This window comes from Gracilinanus agilis, chromosome 1, assembly GCF_016433145.1.
Source record: "Gracilinanus agilis isolate LMUSP501 chromosome 1, AgileGrace, whole genome shotgun sequence".
Classification (NCBI taxonomy): domain Eukaryota; kingdom Metazoa; phylum Chordata; class Mammalia; order Didelphimorphia; family Didelphidae; genus Gracilinanus; species Gracilinanus agilis.
In genome coordinates, this window is record NC_058130.1 from 565,999,979 (window position 1) to 566,022,274 (window position 22,296).

Sequence of the window (22,296 nt, forward strand, 5' to 3'; positions counted from 1 at the left end):
ATCCCTGCAGCATTCACCCATTTATCAGTCATAACAGTTTTTATAACAGATACTAGAAGACTCTCTATTTAAAAAAGTAAAAAGCTATTTAATATCATATTAAAGGAAATCAAATGTTAAATGATCTTTTAAGTGATATTAAAATTGAACAACACTACAGAATATAGCAATTGTGATAAACATTCATCCAAAGTATACATTCCAGCATTTTATAAATGCTTCTTTCTAAATATAACATTATTCAAAGGTGACTGATCACTTCATCATGTATGTTTTTTTCTAATTGATTTAAAATTTTAAAAAGTTCTCTATGTTCTGCTCCACAGAGGTCATATGAAGTTATCTGCTTAGGAAATTATCTACATCAATAAAATTGATGTCAATTTTTATAATTAAAACAGAAGCTTTAAGTTGTTTTTGGTTATTGTCTTGATCAATATTGTACATATCTTGGACCTTCTATTTATTATCTGCATCAACTAGGGCAAGTCATTTACCCTCTTAAAGGCTTGGTTTCTTCACCTATAAAATGAAGGACCATTCTGGTTCTATATATCTGTTATCAGATCAGCTACTGGATATCATACTGTTTTATATCCTGTAATATATCTAGAAAAAATTAAATTTCAGCTCTTAACCAGAAAATTATTCAATAAGAAAACAGAGAATCTATATGTATGACCTATATTTGATGTCTTAAGAGGCAAGGCTGTCTGATACAGAGTTGCCCAAGCTTGCCTATGTGGATAATATCTTCCTAGTCACACATGTTCACCCTTTATAGCAAATGAGAATGCTGCAATGCCTACTAAAAAGGATTTGAATGTCTAACAAGCCTTCCTAGTTCGTTTATGATAGTCATTTTAGTAACTATAGTTATTATTAATCAACATGCATGAATAATTATTAAAGAATTTATAATCTTATAAATTATCCTTTCCCTCCTACATACTTGTAAGGACATTGGTCTAGGAAATCTTGACTGAAAAAATCAATATGAATTACTTAAAACAAAAAAATTATTCAACATATTAGAGTAGAATCTGCTATAATATATGAATTAGCATCCTAAAAATCAGATCTTTATAATATAATTGAATGATAAAGTCTCTTTTCAAAACCTACATGCATGCTAGAAGGAAGAAAGAAGTAGAGTGATTCTATAAAGAATCTGACAATACACTATAAATTAAGAGAATACATTTCTTGAAATTCAGTAACTTTAATATTAAACAAGTACAAGAAAGATCATAAAGAAGGGGTTGATGAACTTCCACTTCAGAGAGCTCAGATAGTAGTGAGGAATGTTCCTAGCTCACCAAACCAACCTCCAAACACCAACTCCTACACACACAGATCCCTGCCTCAAAACAAGTACTGGAGCAGCAGAAGCAACAGAAAATAGGGGTTAAATAGTGTTAAAAAAGAAGATCAATGATCTCAGACAAAGCAAAAAAGAAAATTAATCTAATTCAGTGATGGGCAAACTTTTTAAAGAGGGAGCCAAAGAAAAGGAAATGCTCATCTGTCAGTCTGTTTCTAAGGCAACTCTTTTGAAGTTTCATTGTATTGTATCTTACTCATCGTATTCTTCAGATTAGCAATAATGTTCCCTGGCCCTGATAGAACATTTCAGACCCCCTCCTCAGCCCCCACCCTCCACAACTGGCCTGCAGGCTGTAGTTTGCACATCACTGGTCTAATTAAATTGGATAAGGATGGAAATTGCATCTTGATACAAAGAACCATAGACAATAAAGTAATGTCAGTACTACACATATATCTTCCAAATGGCATAGAATCCTATATTCCTATAAGAGAAAATTCCTGAAGGAGAAATTATAGTAGGAAATAGACAAAATTATATTAGTAGGGAACTTTAATAGTCATATTCATAAATAGATAAATCAAACAAAAAATAAACAAAAAGAAATTAAGGAATTGAATAGAGTTGTAGAAGAGTTAAATTAGATAAATCTCTGAAGATAACTGAATGGGAATAGAAAGGAGTATGCTTTTTCTCCACAATGAATAGTACCTTCAAAAATATTGACCATATAACTAGATATACCACACAACCAAATATAGAAAATAGAAATACTAAATGTATGCAAAAAAAGTTCAAAAATTAATTGGAAACTAAGTAACTTTATCTGAAAGGCTGTCCTGGTCAAAGAACAAATCATAAAAATAATCAACAATTTAATTAAAGAGAAGGACAACAAGGAGACAACATACCAAAATTTTTAGGAATCAGCCAAAGCAGTAGTTGGGGGGGAAATCCATACCTCTAAATGTTAACATCACTAAAATAATGAAAGAACAGATCACTGAACTGGGCATGCAACTAAAAAAAAAAAAAAAAAGAAAAAGAACAAATTAAAATTCCCCGAATAAACACCAAATTAGAAATCCTGAAGACCAAAGGAGAAATTAATAAAATTGAAAAGAAGTAAACCATTGAACAAATAAATAAGAAAATGAACTGATTTCATGAAGGAAAAAAACTATTGGCTAATTTGATTTAAAAAAAAGGAGAAAACTAAATACCAGAATCAAAAATTAAAATGGTAAACACAACCAATGAAGAGGAAAATAAAGCAATTAACTGGAGTCATTTAGGCCATTTACACGCTAATAAATCTGATGATAAGTGAAATATACATATGAAACATATATGTACATATATATATGCAAATTGCTCAGATTAATAAAAGAGGAAATAAAATAATTATGCAAACTTGAGAAAGAGAACTAGTCATCAAGAAATTTCATAAGAAAAAAAAAAACCAAAGTTCCAGACAAATTTACAAGTGAATTCTACCAAATGTTTAAAGAACAATTAATTCCAAACACTATATAAAACTACTGGGATAAATAGCTGAAGAAGGAATTCTATCAAATTTTTGACACAAATATATTGCGAATAACTAAATCAGGAAGAGAAAAAAAGAGAAAGAAAAATATAGACAAATCTTTTTTATGAAAAATTGTTGTAAAAGTTAAACAAAATAATAGCAAAGAGCAATATATCACAAGGATCATACACTATTACCAGGGTGGTGTTTATATCAAGAATTTAGGGCTGGTTCAATATTAGGGAAATAATCAGCATAATTGATTATATCAATAACCAAGACAGGACACCATATGATTATCTTAGTAGATGCAGAAAAGGCTTTTGACAAAATACAACATTCATTCCTATTAAAAATGTAATGGGAATAAATGACACTTTTCTTAAAATGATAAATAGTATATCTATGAAAGGATCAGCAAGCATTATCTGCAATTTGGATGAAGTAGAAGCCTTCTCAGTAAGAATAAGAGTGAAACAAGCATGTCTATTGTCTCTACTACTATTTAATGTTGTACTGGAAATGCTAGCCATAGAAAGAAGAGAAGAATAAATTGAAGGATTGGAATTTGCAATATGGAAATAAAGCTATCAATTTTCAAAGATGATATGAAGGCATTCTTAGAGAATTCAAGTCAATCAACCAAAAAACTAATCAAAACAATTAAAATCTTTAGCAAATTTGTAGGATATAAAATGAATCCACATACATTTTCAGCATTTTTTTTGTACTATCAATAAAGTCCAACAGCAAGAAATAAAAAGAGAAATCCCATTTAAGGTAGCTATAGCCAATATAAAATACCTGCCAAGGCAAACTCAGCAACTATTTGAACACTAAAACAAAACACTTTTCAAATAGAGTCATATCCCAAAAATTGGAACATATTGATGCTCGTTGGCAAACTATGCCAATGTAATAAAAAAGAAAATTATACATAATTAAAATACCTACCCAGTGCCATACCAATTAATCTAATCAAAAATTATTTCACAGACCTAGAAAAATAATAATAAAATTCATCTATAAGAACAAATGGCTAAGAATATCAAGAAAATAATGGAGAAAATATATGAAGGAAGATGGCCTAGCTGTATCAGATCTCAAACTGTATTATAAAGTGGCAACCAACAAAATAATCCGATACTGGCTAAGAAAGAGTAGTGGATCAATAGAATAGATTATGCACTCAACCTGTAGTAGTAAATGACCAAAGTAACCTAATATATAAGAAATCCAAAGATCTAAATTTTGGAAGAATTCATTTTTTTTAACAAAACCTAATAGAAACAATTAGAAAATAGGATGACAGAAATTAGGCTGTGATCAACATCTTCTGCCATACAGAAAGATAAAGTCAAAATAGATAAATCATTTAGAAATGAAGGGTGATACTATGAATTATTTAAGGGAGTGCAAAAGAGTTTTCCTGTTGGATCTATAGACAAAGGAAGAACATATGGTCAACCAAGATAGAGAAGTTTACAAGATGTAAAATAAATACTTTGACTACGTTAAATTAAAAAAATATATTTGCAACGACAATAATACTGTTCTCTCTCAGCTCTAATGATGATGGTTGTAAATGCTCTCTAGCTCTCTCAGTAAAGCAGTTGAGTTGAAGGTACAGGCCTACCCTCCCTCTCAACCTCCCACCTCCCAAGTTCTGCTCCAGACTGAGCCGCCTTGTGCTGTGCCTGGTGGGTATTTATAGGGTTGGCTCCAACTGAGTTTTGCCCTGGCTTGTGGCATCTGGGTACATTCCAAGATCTTCAACTGCCAGTCTTGTCACTCAAAATAGTGTCCATCTTGTCCCAGGAATTCATTATAACACATTTATGTTCATTTAGTTCCTGGGTTTGTTTCAGCAGATAAATTCCCAGGTATTTTATTCTACCTGCAGTTATTTTAAATGGAGTATACCTCTTTCTATCTCTTCTTGCAGAATTTTGTCAGTATATTATAAGAATGAGGATAATTTTGGGGGTTTATTTTTATCCTGATACTTTGTTACTGTTATTGATAAGTTTCAACTAACTTTTTACTTTAATCTCTAGGATTTTCCACATATATTATCATGTCATATGCAAACAGATAGTTTTATTGCCTCTTTGCCCATTTTTATTCCTTCAATTTCTTTTTCTTCTCTTTTTGCTATTGCTAGCATTTATAATACTATGCTAAATAATATTGGTGATAATGGATATCCTTGTTTCACTCCTGATCTTTTTGGAAAGACTTCTGTTTTCTCTTCACTACAAATAATATTGCTGGTGTCTTTAGGTAGATGTTTTGCATCTTTTTAAGAAGAAAATCCATTTCTACCTGTAACTTCTAGTGCTTTTAATAGAAATGAGTGTTACATTTTATCAAAAGACTTTTTGTTTTATTTATATTATCATATGTTTTATTACTTTTATTGATATTACCAAGTAAGTTAAAATGTTCTTATATTAAATAATACTTGCATTCCTGACATAAATCCAGTTTGGTTACAATGTATCATCTTTATGACTTTTTTTATAGTTTCTTACTTAGTGTTTTCTTAAGATTTTTGCATCCAGGGCAGCTGGGTAGCTCAGTGGATTGAGAGTCAGGCCTAGAGGTCCTAGGTTCAAATCGGACCTTAGACACTTCCCAGCTGTGTGACCCTGGGCAAGTCACTTGACCCCCATTGCCCACCCTTACCACTCTTCCACCTATGAGCCAATACACAGAAGTTAAGGATTTAAAAAAAAAAAGAAAAAAGAAAAAAAGAAGATTTTGCATCCATATACATTAAAGAAATTGGTCTATAATTTTCTTTGTTTTTGCTCCTTGTGACTCCTTCTTTACCTCTTATTTCAATTTTTTAAATATTGGAATAGGGTTGATCCTTAAATGTTTGGTGGAATTCACTTTTAAATCAATCTGGTTTTGATGCTTTTTTTCTTAGGAAGTTCATTTATGGTTTGGCCAATTTATTTTTCTTGAATAGGTTTATTTAGATGTTCTATTTCTTTCTCTGATACTCTAGGCCATTTATTTTCTGTAAATATTCTTCTATTTCTCTTTCATTAACTTTGATTTTATATAATTAAACAAAATAACTCCCAATAATCTTCATTGGTGCTATATTCACCCTTTTCATCCTTAATGCTAGTGATTTGGTTTTCTTCTCTCTCTCTCTCTTTTTTTTTATCAGATAAACCAGCGAACTATTAATTTTGTTGATTTTTTTCAGAGAAACAACTTCTGGATTTACTTATTAATTCAATGAATTTTTACATTTAATTTTTCATCTTACCTCTAATTTTTAGTATTCTTAATTAGGTGTTTAGTTGAGGATTTTAAATTTGTTCTTTTTTCTAGTATATTTAAGTGCAATTCCAATTCATTGTTCTGTTCTTTCTCTATTTTATTAATATGAGATTTTATAGATATAAAATTTCCTCTGCTTCTGTTGCTATATCCCTTAGGTTTTGGTATATGGTCTCATTTTTATCATTCTCTTTAATTACCACAATATTCCTTGCTCCTGTCTCTCCATTTAATTCACAATCCACTATCACACTTCCCAAAGTCAGTTTCCCATTATTTCAACATTATATTGAAACCTCTTAACCATCTCTTGCTTTCAAATTCTCCTCACTCTAATTTGAATATAGCTTCCAAAATAACTAATGTACAGGTAAGATTATCACTTCATTGTTCAAAAATCATTAACACCCTCTTATTGGCAAGGAGACAAAACTCATACTCATTAATTTATCATTCAAAGCATTTAACAACATGGTTTCAACCTATCTTTCCAAACTTATACATTCTCTAACATTTATTCTATACTCCAGATTGAAATCAAACTTATTTTTATACTGATCATGTTATAAGCTTTTGCAACTCCTCCTCACCTTTGCTAATGTATTCCCTGTTCCTGTGATACTTTGTCCATCTTCTTACATGTTAAAATAATCCTGAATTTCCAATGACTAAGTCAAATACCATGTTCTCTCTTAAGCTTTCTTCTAATCCTCATGATCATCTAATTGCCCAGGCAATTAGATAATTGTTGTTTTTTCTGATCTTAACTGATCACATTTTACTTATATTTTATTATGTACTAAACATTCTAATTTGTCATGTTTGTGCACACCTCTTATTCTCATACTACATTATAAACTTTTTGAGAACAAATATATGTTTTACTTCTATTTATATGGCTCCTAATGACTAGAACAGATCATTGTACATAATAGACAATAAATATTTGTTGAATGGATAGAAACCATACTTTTAGAGTCTTAACAATTCATGAATATTTTACTTTAGTGGAAAATTTAAAGAAATTTATTTATACAATAAATTTACAAAAATTTTTATAAAAGAATCAGGATGCTTGTTAAATATACTCTTTTAAAGAAACACAACCTGGAAAATGTTTTAGAAATGCTCATTAATGTTAAGTGTCTAATGTACAGTACCTTCTGGAGACATCTCTGGTATGCTGGTCTCATAAGGTCCATCTAGGAACTCTGGTTGATTGTCATTGATATCCAGAACTTTGATGACAAATTCAGATTTAGGTTCCAGAGTCTCCCCAGTTACAACATTTATTGCGTGGGCGTTTAGTTTGTAGTAGGATTTTTCCTCTCTATCAAGCTTCTTTATGGCAGTTATGTCACCCGTTCTGTTGTTAATGGTAAAAATACTCCCAGCTCCTTCCCCAGACAATACATATATCAAAGATCCATCCCTATTGTCAAAATTAAGTCTCACCTGTAAGGGATAAAATATAATATTTTAGTTTGTACTTAACCCTAAATAGGGGACAAAAAATAATGATTTTATTGAATTTGAATTCTTTTTTTAAGGATCTATGTTTTCATCAGAGTGGATACTCTGTTCACTAGTGAATATAGCTATCTCTTAGCTGACTATATCTTAGTCAATAATTGCTATTAAAAGAAAGGCTGATCACTTAGTGACCTATTTTTTTCATGATAATTCTCATAGAATTCATCCAGGCTGGTCCTTGGATAAGAATTTGTCACAAGATAAACTATTTTAAAAATATTTGACCCAAAATGCATATGTTTATACACAATGAAAGCAGTAACACAAAGTCCAAAGATTACATGCTATATACAGTGAGAGTTCCATATTGAAATTGAGTGTCATCACTTAACTTAAATATTGTTTTGAACAATTCACTTTATTTTCTTTTCCTCAGTTTCTATACATGAAAAATTTGGATAATGATACTTGCTATACATGCATAATAAAGTCTGTCATATGGATGAAATAAGGTAAAGTATTTAAATACTTTTGTGATACATAAAATTATAAACTATATAGTGCTATATAACAAATGGCTCTTTTGTATTTTAAGTAGGAATGACTTGTTTAGAAAAAATGCTTACAGAAATAGAGATATCTATCATTTGTAAGTTTTAAATAACAAAGGAAAAAACATTTACCTAATAATTATAAATATTAAATATTATCCTTCACCTCTTTGGAAGACTTATTTTCCAGAAGTCTGACTATTTCTGTTAATTTTTTTCTTACTTTGATTACTAGTCTGACCACCAACCAACCAATATAATTTCAAAGTTTAGTTCAACTTTCCTTTCAAGGTCAGTAATAGGATGCAGGTAAGAAAGCAGCATTCTCACATATTCTGCAAAATTACTTTGTGTCTGGGAAAACACTAGAGGTCAAAGAGACTCAGTAGAAAATCTGGAAAAGCAGTGTCTGACACGTAGTAGGCAGATATGGGTTACAGCATATTAAAAGGGTTGGGAATAACTTGAATTTAGGATTCAAATCCTGCTTCACATGAGTAGATTGTTTGTGAGGAAATGACAACCTGTCACAGACTCAGTTCACCAGTAAAATAGGAATAGTAATAGCACCTACATCCTAGGTGTTTGGAATAATCAATTTAGTTAATATACACAAAACACTGAAAAGTTTAAAGTAATAAATGCATGCACTTATGATCTTTTATTATTAACTTGTGTCAAATTGCATGGAATTGAAACAGGGAGAAGCATCCATAAAGAGATCAAAATGTTTTTATTTATTTTTGCAGACTGTGAGAGGTAAACCATTTATCCCCAATATTGGTTTTGCTCTGCTATTCCAATTTTGCCCCCCTGCAATTTTTCTTCCCCCATATACACTCAATTGTTATCATCTGAAAGACCAATCTATATCATTTATATTAATCAAGGTATTTAATAATGAGATTACTCAGATTTTGACATTTATGTTAATTTCAAAATATGGAAAAGGTGTGAAGAGTTTAATCTTTTTCAATTACAATATGAATTTGTAAATATATACCTGATAAGAAAATGATTCCTACCATTTGACTTCACATGAATGATTTTATTTAATCACCTTATGTTAAAGTGCCCTTTCTTTTATCTGAGAGGCTCTGAAGAATTATAAGGTGAACAGGATAATAACAGTACCTAAGAAACCATCACCTTAGAAAGCTCCCAATTTACCACCTATTATTGTGGAAAAGTTACTAAAAGAACTCATGTCATGTAGGGGAAAGTATTTATATAATCGGCTTCAATAATCTACCTCATTTTGAACCAGGGCTGATCTAAACCATGAGGAATATCTATCAACTAGTAAAAATGTGACAATTCAGAGAAGGATTCAAACCTGCCATTTATTACATAGATTCTTTGCACTTTTATACCAAAGCCTGAATCTACCTGGAATGTGGTCAGAGTGATGAGGAAAAATGAAATGGACACATTCTATCAAGATGAGAAATGTACACACCACATGGATCTTCAGTATATTCATTCTAAAGATAGATTTTTAAAGCTTGGTTTAATATTCCAAGGGGAAACAAGATAATTAAAAATGTGCAATTAGTAGAGAAATAGCTGTTATGAGACATTTATGCTATGACCTAGGCATGTTAATTAGGTGATTTTTATAGAATGATGATCTAGAGATAATAAATACTTTACCAAACATCTTTGATGCTATGACTCAGGTATTAAATAAAAAGTATAAGTAAATTAAGTTTCACTTCGGTGTTACAGAAAATATAGAATATACATATATGTAAATATATATACATAAATATATATATATATATTCTGCATAGTAACTAAATTTTTAAGGAAACAGTACTATAAAGTGGATTTTTATATATAATTACCACATCTAGCCCCAATTTTTTACCAAATAGATCAAAAAAAGGATGTTTCCTGTATTGCATGAAGCAGTGATATTCTACCTTTTATTAAGTTTTCAGGTATTACTGGTGCTCTTGCTCTGCTTTAAATCAGTTAGTTGAGACTCTAGTGCATGTTATTAAAGTCTGAATTGGATGTTAATGGAAAATCTTCTGTAAGATAGACCATTTTCTTAAATATTGGCTGCAGTCTGGAGAATAAGTAAAAGTCATTTACTATCTGAAGTAAAGCAAAATGTGGTTTATGTACTGTATATGCGTCCTACAACAGGGGAAAGTTAACGAGTAAGACAAACTGACTTTGGGCTCCTGTTGATATATTTTCCCAGAGCAGCTTTGTTATTGAAAGTCACCAGCTTATCTTAACCCCACATTTTGTTTAGTGACAACAGAACATATGCTGTTCTGTAAAAAAATTGATTGAGAGAGAACATGGCTAAAAAAAATAGTTAACTATCAAGAATTAACTCTAAGCCTCAATTACATCTACTATTCCTGGAGAGATGTTGGTTTATGATAATTACAGTGTTTTCAAGAGGGTTAAATAGTGTCTACTACTTTTTTTAAAGTTGTAAGGCAGAAACAAGCATTAGCAAGAGGTAAAATGTATTTCAGACTTTATTTCTGGAGAAACTAAGGCCTTAGCATAAGCAGTTGCCCTTATTTATGTTTAAATTTATACATGGTTAAGCTGTACATATATGTACATTCACATTGGAATGAGACACTATTTGAATACAGGATTTCTTCTGAAGAGACTGTGAAAAGGGAGTTAATGAATTTTGAATACTTCACCCTTTGGGCCCAATTAAATTTTAGTGTTAGTTAATTAGCAGTTAAACTTATTTCAATTCATTCATCTAGAAAATGTCTTACAGAAAAGGTCAAGAGATCTATAGGCTGCAATTACCTCTGTTTAAAAAAAAAAGCTAAAAAATAACAAAATAATTGTATAGACAGATATTTTGTTGTAGTAATGAAATTTTTCTCAAAATAGATGCTAAAATGAAAAGGGATGAAAATCCTATAACTATATTAATCTAATGAACCTTACAGGTTTCTGTAGAGTCTTAACTGTAAAAGGATTTCAGTATTAATCTGCTTCATTAAAAATTAATGATGGATAAATCAAGTGCTACTTAGTGTAATAGGAAAAGCATGCTAAATTCTGCTTGTAAACTGTATTGTGCTCAGTGTGGTTGCTTTGATCCACTGCCAAAACTAGCACCAGCAAATCGCCAGATGTTGATAAATGAGGGCAGCATTTTCAAGGCTACTTTTTTAAAATTTATAATTGTGCTGTTTAAGCTGCTGAAATTATGAACTCTGGTGGCTTCTGATTCTTTCCAGCAATTCACTCTGCATGTTCAGTCACACTAACATAATATATCCTTAGCACAACTTCCTGACTTATGCAACTGTTTTTGGTGAAAAGTTCACTCTTTCTAGCACTTTTGAAGCACAAGAAACATACCCGGCCAACATGATGATCAATTCCTGTCAGTTCCTCTTGCACAAAAAAATGATTCCACACCCAGCTCCGCTTTGCTCTCAAATGAGATCCTAGTGGCTGGTTCATCTCATGCATTTCAGAGTTGGTCATATCTGTGTGACAGGGACATAGTTGAGCCAGTCCCAAGAGAAATTGTAGTGACACGTAGCAATTCATACTGAAGTGTCTTTTCAGTCGAGGTACTCCTCTGAGAAATCAGTGGGCACAAGCAAAGTGGTACTTTCTGTCCTTCTGAAAATACCTGTTTTCTTCTAAGAATATGCTTCTAAAATATACTTTTCACCATTAAGTATGTTTTATACTCCTAAAGGAAAGAAAGTAGAAAACAATTATATTGGAATGACATTTATAAAAAGTAATATACCTCTCCACATGTATGCACGTGTATGAACACAAAACACACACACATAGACACTTACTCTTGAAATATAATTCTATCACTCAATTTCCTTTTGTAATCCTTTAAATAACACGTGGCAGACGGGAAAATTTGTTCAATTAACTCATCCTCCAAATTAAACTAGGTAATTGTATTGTGCAGCCTAGTCATAATTTGATTGAAATAATTATGCATTTCTGCTTAGACAGTATTCATTTTTAGTGATGGTCATAGAAATGCCTGAAGGTTGAAAAGTAGCACTAGCAGAGTACTTTGATTGGCAGCTGACACTGAAGCTTCTATTTTTTTTTTAAACCTGCTTACTTTCTCCCTTCTATCCTAGAAAACCTCAAACTAGCTCGTTAAAAGCAGGAGCAAGCTAAAGGAAGCATTAGCAACTCCAATTTCTAGTCAAAAAAGATGAGCTATCTCATATGATTCTGCCACTTGTGACACATTATGTTTTATAATTAACAGAAAAAAGGACAATTTTTCCTAAAAGCCTCAGGGTTTAAACAATCAATTTAATTGGTAATGTAAAATATTCCTCTTGAATGTAAAACTTCTGTATAGGATATTGACTCTTTCCTTTTATGACAGGTTTTATTTACATACATATTACACAAAACATTTTGTAACCTGAAATATTATATATTTGTAGTTGTTATTATATAGAGTATGAATAAAAAACTAATGAATATTTTATTTGATTGGCATTTGATATAACTGCTCTTTAGAATGAATTCCTTTTTTATCCCCTTTGACTATAGTTAAATGGATTTACACTTCCTGCCTTGACATCTATGTTCCAAGTTAGAGCATCTTTTGTCACCTTTGTACATCCTGAGATGGGTTATAGCTGCAGAAGGGGTATAATCAAGTGTGAGTCTACACTATGTCCAGCACCTATATGCTGAGCCAAAAAAATGGAGAGGGTACCAAGCTGCTTTATGAGATGAACTGATCTGGATTCATAAGGACCACACCAAAGCTTTTGTTCCAATCCAAGCAGTGACAGTGGTACCACTAGTGGCTGCTCTATTGCTGTTTTGCTGTGCTGCCAGTTAGTTAGTAAGTCAATAAATAAAAAATTATTAAGTGACTAATATGTGCCAGGAACTGTGCTGAGCATTTGGGAACACAAGAAAGGAAAAAGACCATCATCTTTTTTAAAAATTGGAAGTCAGTCTTAATATATACATATATATTTAAGACTGATTTCCTATTATACACACATACACACACACACACGATTTGGAGTCAAATCTGTTGTTACTTTATAAGAGACAACAAATTTTGTTTCTTCTTTCATAAGTCATTTCTGAGTAAAAGCAATTAATCTAATGGAGGTCACAGAAACATCCAACATTAGTACAGAAAATTGATGGAGTTTATTTATTGTTCAATTACATCTATAAGGCATTACTTAAAAATTGTTATTCTATACAGCTTTTGTCAGTTGATATATTGCAATCATTAAGTCAATACAATATAATTACAAAACTTCTATTATATACCAAGTAGGATAATGAAATAAGAATGTATATATCTCCTACTATGTGCCAGCCACTGTACTAAGAACTTTTTTTAAGAAAGGAAAAGGGGATCTAGGCATAGAGTGCCTATGAAGTGTTAGGCACTATGCTTTTTATAAATACTATCACATATTAGGCTCATAAAACAAAACAAAACAAAAAACCTTGTGAAAGAATGTGCTAATAGTATCCCCATTTTAAAGTTAAGGAAATGAGAGAAACAGAAGAGAAGTGTCTTGCCTATGGTCAAACAGTAAGCATCTGAGGGGGAATTTGAATTTGAATTCAGGTCTTTCTGATTCTAAGCTCAGCCCTCTACTGAGTGTGTTATCTCATCTCATCAGTTGTTACTGGTAGCATTAACAACTGATTCCAGAAACTATTTTAAAATTTCCCTGATTAACTATAAATAATGTCCAGGAAAATTGTAGTTTTCCATTGGTATGGATACTATTTAATACTTTAATACCCAGAAAGCTGTTACATAAGGTATCATTGAGAAAACAGAGAAATGTGTAGAAAAGAATAAATTATGGAAAAAGCTGATTTCCCAGAAAATAGCACAAATGTTTTGAATTTCAAAATGACAGAAAATGGCATTTTGTGACCTACAGCAACAAAAACAATCCCTGGGAATATCCTAGCATTTAGTTAGATGAGTGTTTTCTAGACATTTGAACAGAAAAAAGAGGGAACTTCTTACAAGATGGCAGAATGAAATGTTTCTTCTAATCTCAGTTCCCCACTACCAACTCTATGAAACAAGAAATCAACCACAAATGGCAAGCAAAGGAAAAGAATAAAAAGCAAGAATAAAAAACAAGTCACCAAAAGGTTTTTCCCCCATGTACTACAAAGCAAAACAAAACAATAAAATACAGTTACTGGCTCAGTTCTGGGATTATCACATACAATATCATCAAGTATTATATATAAAGAATCTTATGGCAATAAAAAACAAACAGGCATTTAAAGAAAATGAGGCCCTTTTCAAAGGGTCTTAACCATTTTCACGCTGCTAATAAGTGTCAGACATAAGATTTGAATGAAGACAAATTTAGTATTCAATATGTCACATGTGTTTTGCCCAGTCATTTCAGTCATGTTTGACTCTTTGTGGTATCATTTGAGGTTTTAATGAAGATAATGAAATGGTTTGCCATTTCCTTCTCCAGCTAATTTTACGGATGAAGAACTAAGGCAAAGAGGGTTAAGTGACTTACCCAGCATCACACAGTTTCTAAGTGTCTGAGCTTGGATTTAAACTCATGAAGATGAGTTTTCCTGATTCCAAGCTCAGTGCTATATTATCTGTGCTATCTGGATGCTCATGTATGTGTAATGGAGGGTAAACTTGTCAACTGATGGAATGAGGACTATATTTGCATCATGTAGTAATTGCTTGCCAAACAACCTTGTGGAAGCTTGGGGCAATATTGTATTGAAGAAACTTCTAATTGGCTGTACAACTGGAAGACTTTCAAATTAATGGTTTTTTTTAGTTAGAATCCAATGTACATGAAAAAAATAAAACTGCCCATCTCATAACTCTTTCAGAGTTAGGGTAAATTATCCCCTAAGATGAAGGTGGTGGATAGAGTTGCTGTATAAATGGACAGCTGTGAGCACATATACGGTCTAGGCAAGTCAATGTCTGAACTGGGAAAGTCTCCATTTTGTGTTTGTTCTATCCTGGTCTTTAAGCTGATTAATATGATGTGGGAGTGAATAAGAAACTGTGTAGGTTTGGGAGACCATGTGGTAATATCAGAGATCCTATTGATAATCAGAGTAGAAAGGTAGGTGAGAGTGGCAATGACTCACTACATCTGTATTAGTTGAAAAGATACAATGAAGGCATTTTGATGAGAAGGCGTTTTGTTCCATAAATATTTTTATGTCTCAGAAATGTCTAATTCTTTGTGACTCCATTTGTAGTTTTCTTAGCAAAGATTTTAGAGTGGTTTGCCATTTCCTTCTCCAGATCACTTTGCAAATGAGGAAACTGAGGAAAAGAGGGTTAAGTGACTTGTCCAGTGTCACACAGTATCTGAGGCCAGCTATGAACTCAGGAAGATGAGTTTCCTGACTTCTGGCCCATCAATCTATCTACTGTGCCACTTAGTTCCTCCTATAGATGAGGAGTGATTGTCATCAAAAGAAAACAACCTCCCTCATGATACTCATGACCTCTCAAAAAGCATTGCTTATGAACTAAAGAAAGGCAGAGACTACTAATGTCTAGCTCTGATTCCTGCTCAGCAGTGAGAAAAACCTAATTGCAATTACAGGAAGAGAGAAAATGATTTCTCCACTAATGGCAATTATAAGGTACCTTGCACTTTCTTTTGGCCTGTTTGGTATCAAAGATGGTAGAGTAGCAGGAGAAAATACAACCAAGTTTATCTTTTCCAGAACATCTTGAAACATATCTTGAAAACACATAAGACTCCTAGTAGGAAAATCCAATCCCTTCCACCTTGCTCCCCAATAAAAAAATCACAGGATCAATTTTCTAGAAAAGTTTTACATAGGATGAGAAAGAGGTCTATAGACACTGGAGATGGGACTGACTAGGGTCTGGCCAGGCCAAGAAGCATGCCAACACAAAGCAGAAATGCCTAAGGACAAAACTGGTCTCAAACCGTTACTTAGGGACATCTTTCAGAAGCAAGTTGTAGCACTGTGACACAGACAACAGGCTCAAAGAGAAATCACAGTTCCAGCTCTTCTCAGGATTAAAATAAGTATAAAAGATACTTACTTCTAGAAAGAACCAAAGAAACACAAAGGAAGAAAACATGGGTCAAGAAAGGATCATATAAAAAGTAATTTCTTGCCTGTGTCCACTGAAGACAAGGGGTGGGGTTGACAAGACAAAAATATCTATGGAATGAAGAACTGTCTAAAAATGTGGTGTCTAACAAGGATATCTGAAAATCTAGTAAAGTATATATATGATAATTTATTGACCAGAAATAGAGTACACATAACAAAAACTGATTAGAATTATTTGACAGATGTCTTATAAGTCCAATCAAAAGGACTTTAAAAATTTTTAAACCTTTAACTTCTGTGTATTGGCTCATGGGTGGAAGAGTGGTAAGGGTGGGCAATGGGGGTCAAGTGACTTGTCCAGGGTCACACAGCTGGGAAGTGTCTGAGGCCAGATTTGAACCTAGGACCTCCAGTCTCTAGGCCTGACTCTCAATCCACTGAGCTACCCAGCTGCCCCACTTTAAATTTTAAAAAAAGAGAAAAAGGTAGGTCTGTCTTTCTATAATTGACAACCCAAATTCTGTAAATACTAACTAAAATGAAGGAAGAATAGCAATTAAGATACTTATAATTTCTCAGTAGCTTAAAATACAAGAAGTGAGCCAGGAATAAAGCACATGACTTCAAATGACAGCACCTAAAAAACTCAATCAAATGAGGACCTAGAAGTCCTAATGAAAAGAGACAAATTTGACCTCAACTTTATAAATGAAAGTAGGTAAAATGAGACCCATCGTTATTGTGTGGCTCTAGATGTTTTTTTCTTAAATTTTAAAAATGAACAATTTAGGCTAAAGGAGGATTCAGTGGTATAACATTATATATGATTAAGATGAATTTATGAAATTTAGTAATCAAGGTGGATGTGGGGAAAATGGAGTACATTTATTTGGATGAGTTAACGGAGAAAGAAAAATGAGTGGTTTGGTAATTTTCCTTCTAAATGCTACAAACAACTGAGACAGAAAGTGAAACTAGATTAGTCACTTGGGAAAAAAAATAACAATCCTGGCATTGAGACATTATAGAATAATGATATGAGAATTGAATTATCCAGATATAAATCTCTCAATAAGGATTCAGTAAACTATGAGTGTGCTTCGTACCTGCCTGCAAGAAGCTAATCCTACAGTTGAAGAACAATATGTACTTATATTTCATAGCTACAAAATTGATTTATGAGTATGTAAATTATTTGGGAAGAGGCACTAGAAAATACTTGTATAAAGAAAAGTTTCATACAGAAAGTATTGATTGAGCTGGAACTTTACAGAAACTAATTCAATAAAGAATAGGATGTAAGGAAGAGGATTATTTATGGAACCTTAGCACAGTGGTTGGCATATAGTAGGTACAATTTAAAATACTTGGTGACTTGAGGACTTCCAGAAATAGGATCCTGCCAATGGAAAGGTCCAGGTAATGTTATGGGTGGTATGGGGCTACTGGATAGGGCATGATAAAGAAATGGCCCAATGTCCTCTGATGGTCTAAGGACCTAAGATGAGTGAGGTGGGAAACTTGGGAGGACACTGAGTTGTGGTAGTGAACACCATTCCCACAAATTATATGAAGCTCAGCTGAATACATACACACCTCCCTTAACAGTTCCCAGGACTAAGTGATCAAGTGAGAAGCCATGAATTGGATCACATAGCTCCCTGAACCATTATCCTGGGTTTAACTTGATGGATAATGCTTATGACTGCATTTGATCTTGTTTGAGTTATCCCTTCCCCTTAGATCCAAAGAATATGGTACTGAACTTTAGAATAATAATAGCATTCAGCTAGATAAGCTTTAGGATTTAATAGTAACAAACTCAGGGGAAGGATCAGGGATTGAAGGAAGGAGGTGTTGGGAAACTACACTAGACTAAGGATGATCAGGTTTGGCAATAAGAGATTGATCAGGTTGAGATTGTCGGCTAAAGAGGTTCTTCTCTGTGTGGCACTCAGGACAGGACAGGCACCTTTGGCCCTGACCAGGTGAGTTGAGGATTGATGGTATTCTTCCTTGATGATAAATATCAATGTACAGCATAGCTCTATTCAGAAATTGAGAATGTGATAATTTTTGAAACAGGATACAGGCAAACTAAGCAGGTTGGTTGGCCTACCCATCCAGCCACCAGAGTCCCCTTCTCATGAGTGAGAGCAAATCTTGATCCAGCTTCTGCCTTTTATAGTTCTGGTAGTAACTGTTTTTTGCCCCCTGGCTCATGGCATCTGGGTAATTCCAAATTCTAAAACTGTTGGTTGTCACTCATCCTGTTTTCTATTTTGCTTATCAGAAATTGATATTATAGTAGTAAACCAAATGTAATGTATGATGAATAGTAGGAAGACTATACAGTTCATGGATAAGAGTAATATGTAATATGAATATAAATATGAGCTAAATTCTGATTGTCAATGATTCTAAGTATCAGAGAGGAGTTTATATTTGACCTTAAACACGGGACAATGGAAATTTATGGAGTAGATGAGTGAAATCATCAGCTTGTACTTAGGCATCTATCTGAAGGATGATTTAGAGTAGGAAAGAATTGGTGTGGGAGATCAATTAGGTAATTTTTATAATTGTCCATGTGAAAGGTAATGATGAGCTGACCTAGTGTACTAGGTCTATAAGTGAAGATAAGAGTATAAAAATAACAAAGCTGGCAATAAAGAGGGATTAAAGAGAGAAGGTAATTGAGCATGAAGTTTTAATTGGATTATGATTAGAAGGATGCTGATGTTAACTGGTGCTGGTCAGATGAGTGGATTTGAGGGAGGGGTAAAATAAATTTTCTTTTAAACACATTGAATTTTAGATACCTAAAGGATATCCAGTTCAAATTCTCTAGTAGGCAATTGATTATTTTGGAATGGAAGTTCCAAGACAAGACTATGAATGGTTATATAGACCAGAGATTCATTACCACAGAGATAATCATTAAAAATCTTTGCCAGTGTTATAAAAATAAATAGGACTCTTCTAAATACTGCTATGCTCCTAGGGGATATTGGTTTGGGAAGCTGTGCCTTGTATTCCCCTAGGAAGCTGGTGCAGGGGGACCACAGAACCCTGTCACCCAGTTGGACATTATAATGCCCTATTTCTATATAACAGTGCCCAGGCAGGACCCTTGATGGAGTGGTTGATTGTTCATTAATATTGGGCTCTAATTAGCCTTGGATCCCATTTCATCTGACTGGGTTGTTCCCCAAGTGGTCATGATATAATATAATATATATAATATATAATATAATATGATATAATGACCACTCAGGAAGGTACTTAATAAACTTTATCTATTGATGTTAAATAGGAAAAGGAACAATCAGGAACAGATTGGGGATAGGAAACCTTGTCACTAATAACTATGATCAATAATCCCTCAGGACTGTAGGCTGTTGTTTCGTAAGCTGGAGTTAGTGGTTTCCCTCTTCTGGTTCAGCTTGGTCACTGCCAAACTGGAAAGGACAAACTGTTAGGTTGGTACAGATATTGTGATTTCTCTCAGCTTCCTTGTTAACAGTTTGTGATATCAACCTGAACAGCCTTTAGGAAGTAACCACCCTTTAGGAAATCCACCCTCTTCTTCTTCTACCTCCCTTCCTCCCTTCAACTCCCTGGCCCAGATACCTAAAAGCTAATGATGATTCAAATGCCTAAAGATCTAGGGAAGGAGATTCAGAGAGGATCTATGACCCATGATCAGAGACCCACAGATCACTGCCTCAAGATCCAAGATCAAAGATCAATGGTCAAAGCTCAAAGACCAAAAGACCCCTCCCAGATGACTGTTAGGGTATTTATATCCTTAGGCCAACTGCCTTTGCTCCTGTCCTCAGGGCTTCCTGCAACATTCTGATATCTTCCAACTGTCTCCCTTGTCAATCAAGGTGAGACTCAGACTTTGAATATAACACCAGCTAAAGAGGTCACTTATACAGAGGGGAGAAGGGAAGAGGATAGCAGAGACTTGAAATTCACTCATTGCTAGATGCTAAAGCAATAATCCAACAAAAGCAACTAAAGAGAGACATTAAAAACTAATGAGAAAGAAAGAGAAAATACAGAAGGAAAGGTTATCAGTATAGTTAAGTGAGGCTGAAAGATCAAAAAGGATGTAGACTGGGATTAAGGAATCATATTTGGCAATTGGAGGATCATTGGTAACTTTGAAAAAAGCAGTTTCAGTGGAATGATGGGTTCAAACATCTGACAAAACTTTCTGACAAAAGTACCACAGTTCAAAACATTTTTGTTTTAATGTTAATTTTATCTTTTAAAAGGTGTGAGAGTGACATGGAGAAATTCTCTTTTGGATCAGCTTCTCACTAACAGAGAGGCATGGTTAGAGGGATGGAAATGATGGGCCCTGTGGGAGGAAATGAAATCCCTCTTAGAATTTTATATATAAAATGATAGAAAATTGAGTTTCTGAAATGCACCCTGAATTAAGGCAAAGGGGATTTCACAGGGTTCAGAGAAATTTTGAAGAGAAATTCATGGCAGGAGGAAAGGGAGATACTCAAGTATAAATTCCTAAAGACACGAAAGGAAAATATTCAAGTAAAGAAAAATGTAAGATTTCTGAAGATGTCTCTGAGGGTATGCATGGGATACTCTCCACACAATTCAGACCTGAAAAATAAACACACACACACACTCACACACATACACACACACACACACACACACACACACACACACACACACACGATGGAAGAAAGGTTATTAACAGAGTATTTTAAGAATGTAATGGTCATATAAAAATAGTGTCAGGAATGTCAAAGCTCAAAGTGAACTGAGGCTAATGAGAGAAGCTAAGCTTCCCAAAAAGAGTTTTACAGTAATATTGGTAGAAAAAGGCAGATAAAAAAAAGACAAAATTCTCCTTAGAGTAGATCAGGCAATCAAAATTGACAACAGAAGAAGGCAGTTATTTAATTCTGATTTTATTTCGGTTTTCTTTGCTATAAAAACAAAACATTAAATTGTTAATTATAGGAGATAGACAGACAGATAGATAGATAGACAGATAGATAGCTTGATTCAATAGCAGTAGACTTCTTAGCAAAAAACAAAACAAAACACAAACAGGAAAAAAACAGCTAAATATGACAGGCTATTTAAATAACGAATCTTTTATATTCATTCTGCCATATTTTCTTTTGTTTTTTGCTTTGGTGCTCTTTTCTCTACGTAAAATTTGCTCAATATATCAATCAAAATATGTATTTAGCTTTAAAAAAAAGTTCTTTGCCTTTATAATACCAGTGCCACATCAAATTTCATGGTATTACAGAAGCTGGAATAGAGCCAAGACTGGCTACAAAACATAATCTGTTTGTTCAAGATTTTAGCAAAGGATGACAATTACTGTTTTGAATTCTGTATCAAACAGAAACACATTAAGTATAAGACCTTGAAAATTCTTTGGTTATATCATCTCAACTGTAGCTACTTTCCTATATGCTGATAACTAAGTAATGGATATACACTTTGAAAATAATTGTATATTTCTTTTGTATCGTTACCCATAGTTGCATCTCAAATGTAAAGCACATTTTTACTTAAATAATTCTTTTAACTAAACAAAGAAGACTCAAAAAATATAGACTTCAATACATTCTTTTCTTCAATAATGTAAAGTGATGTTTAAAATATAGAATTAATTTTTGTCCTTGTCCAGTAGGTTTTCATTATATGTAAGATAAAGAAATAAAATTTAAAAAAGAATTGAATTCAGTGAGTAAACAGACAATATTCTAAAGAGCTCATTCAAATCTAAAGTCTTGAATTCTATTGAATCTATTCCAGTTATTAAAAACCTTAGAAAGAATGCATACAGACTTGTTCTATTAGAATATTTTAAAGTAACTATTATTGGTTTACTGAATGTGTGACAGCAGGTCACTTCATGAGTACAGTGCATATTTACTGAGACCACAGAAAAATGTTTGAATGGAAAGAGAAATACAAGAGACATAATTGAAGTGTACTAACTAGATGAATAAATTGCTTCCTTT

At 32.9% G+C, this 22,296-nt stretch overlaps 1 protein-coding gene across 1 annotated transcript in view; it reads right to left on the reverse strand.

Moving 5' to 3' along the window:
- Window positions 1-11,734, reverse strand: part of CDH19 (cadherin 19) — a 94,291-nt gene extending 82,557 nt beyond the window's left edge. Inside the window, exons 1-2 of the mRNA XM_044658088.1 lie at window positions 11,540-11,734; window positions 7,319-7,613 (exon numbers count right to left, since the gene is read on the reverse strand). Coding sequence (XP_044514023.1) covers window positions 7,319-7,613; window positions 11,540-11,734 — 490 coding nt within the window. The remainder of the gene's footprint in view (window positions 1-7,318; window positions 7,614-11,539) is intronic.
- Window positions 11,735-22,296: the final 10,562 nt, after the last annotated feature.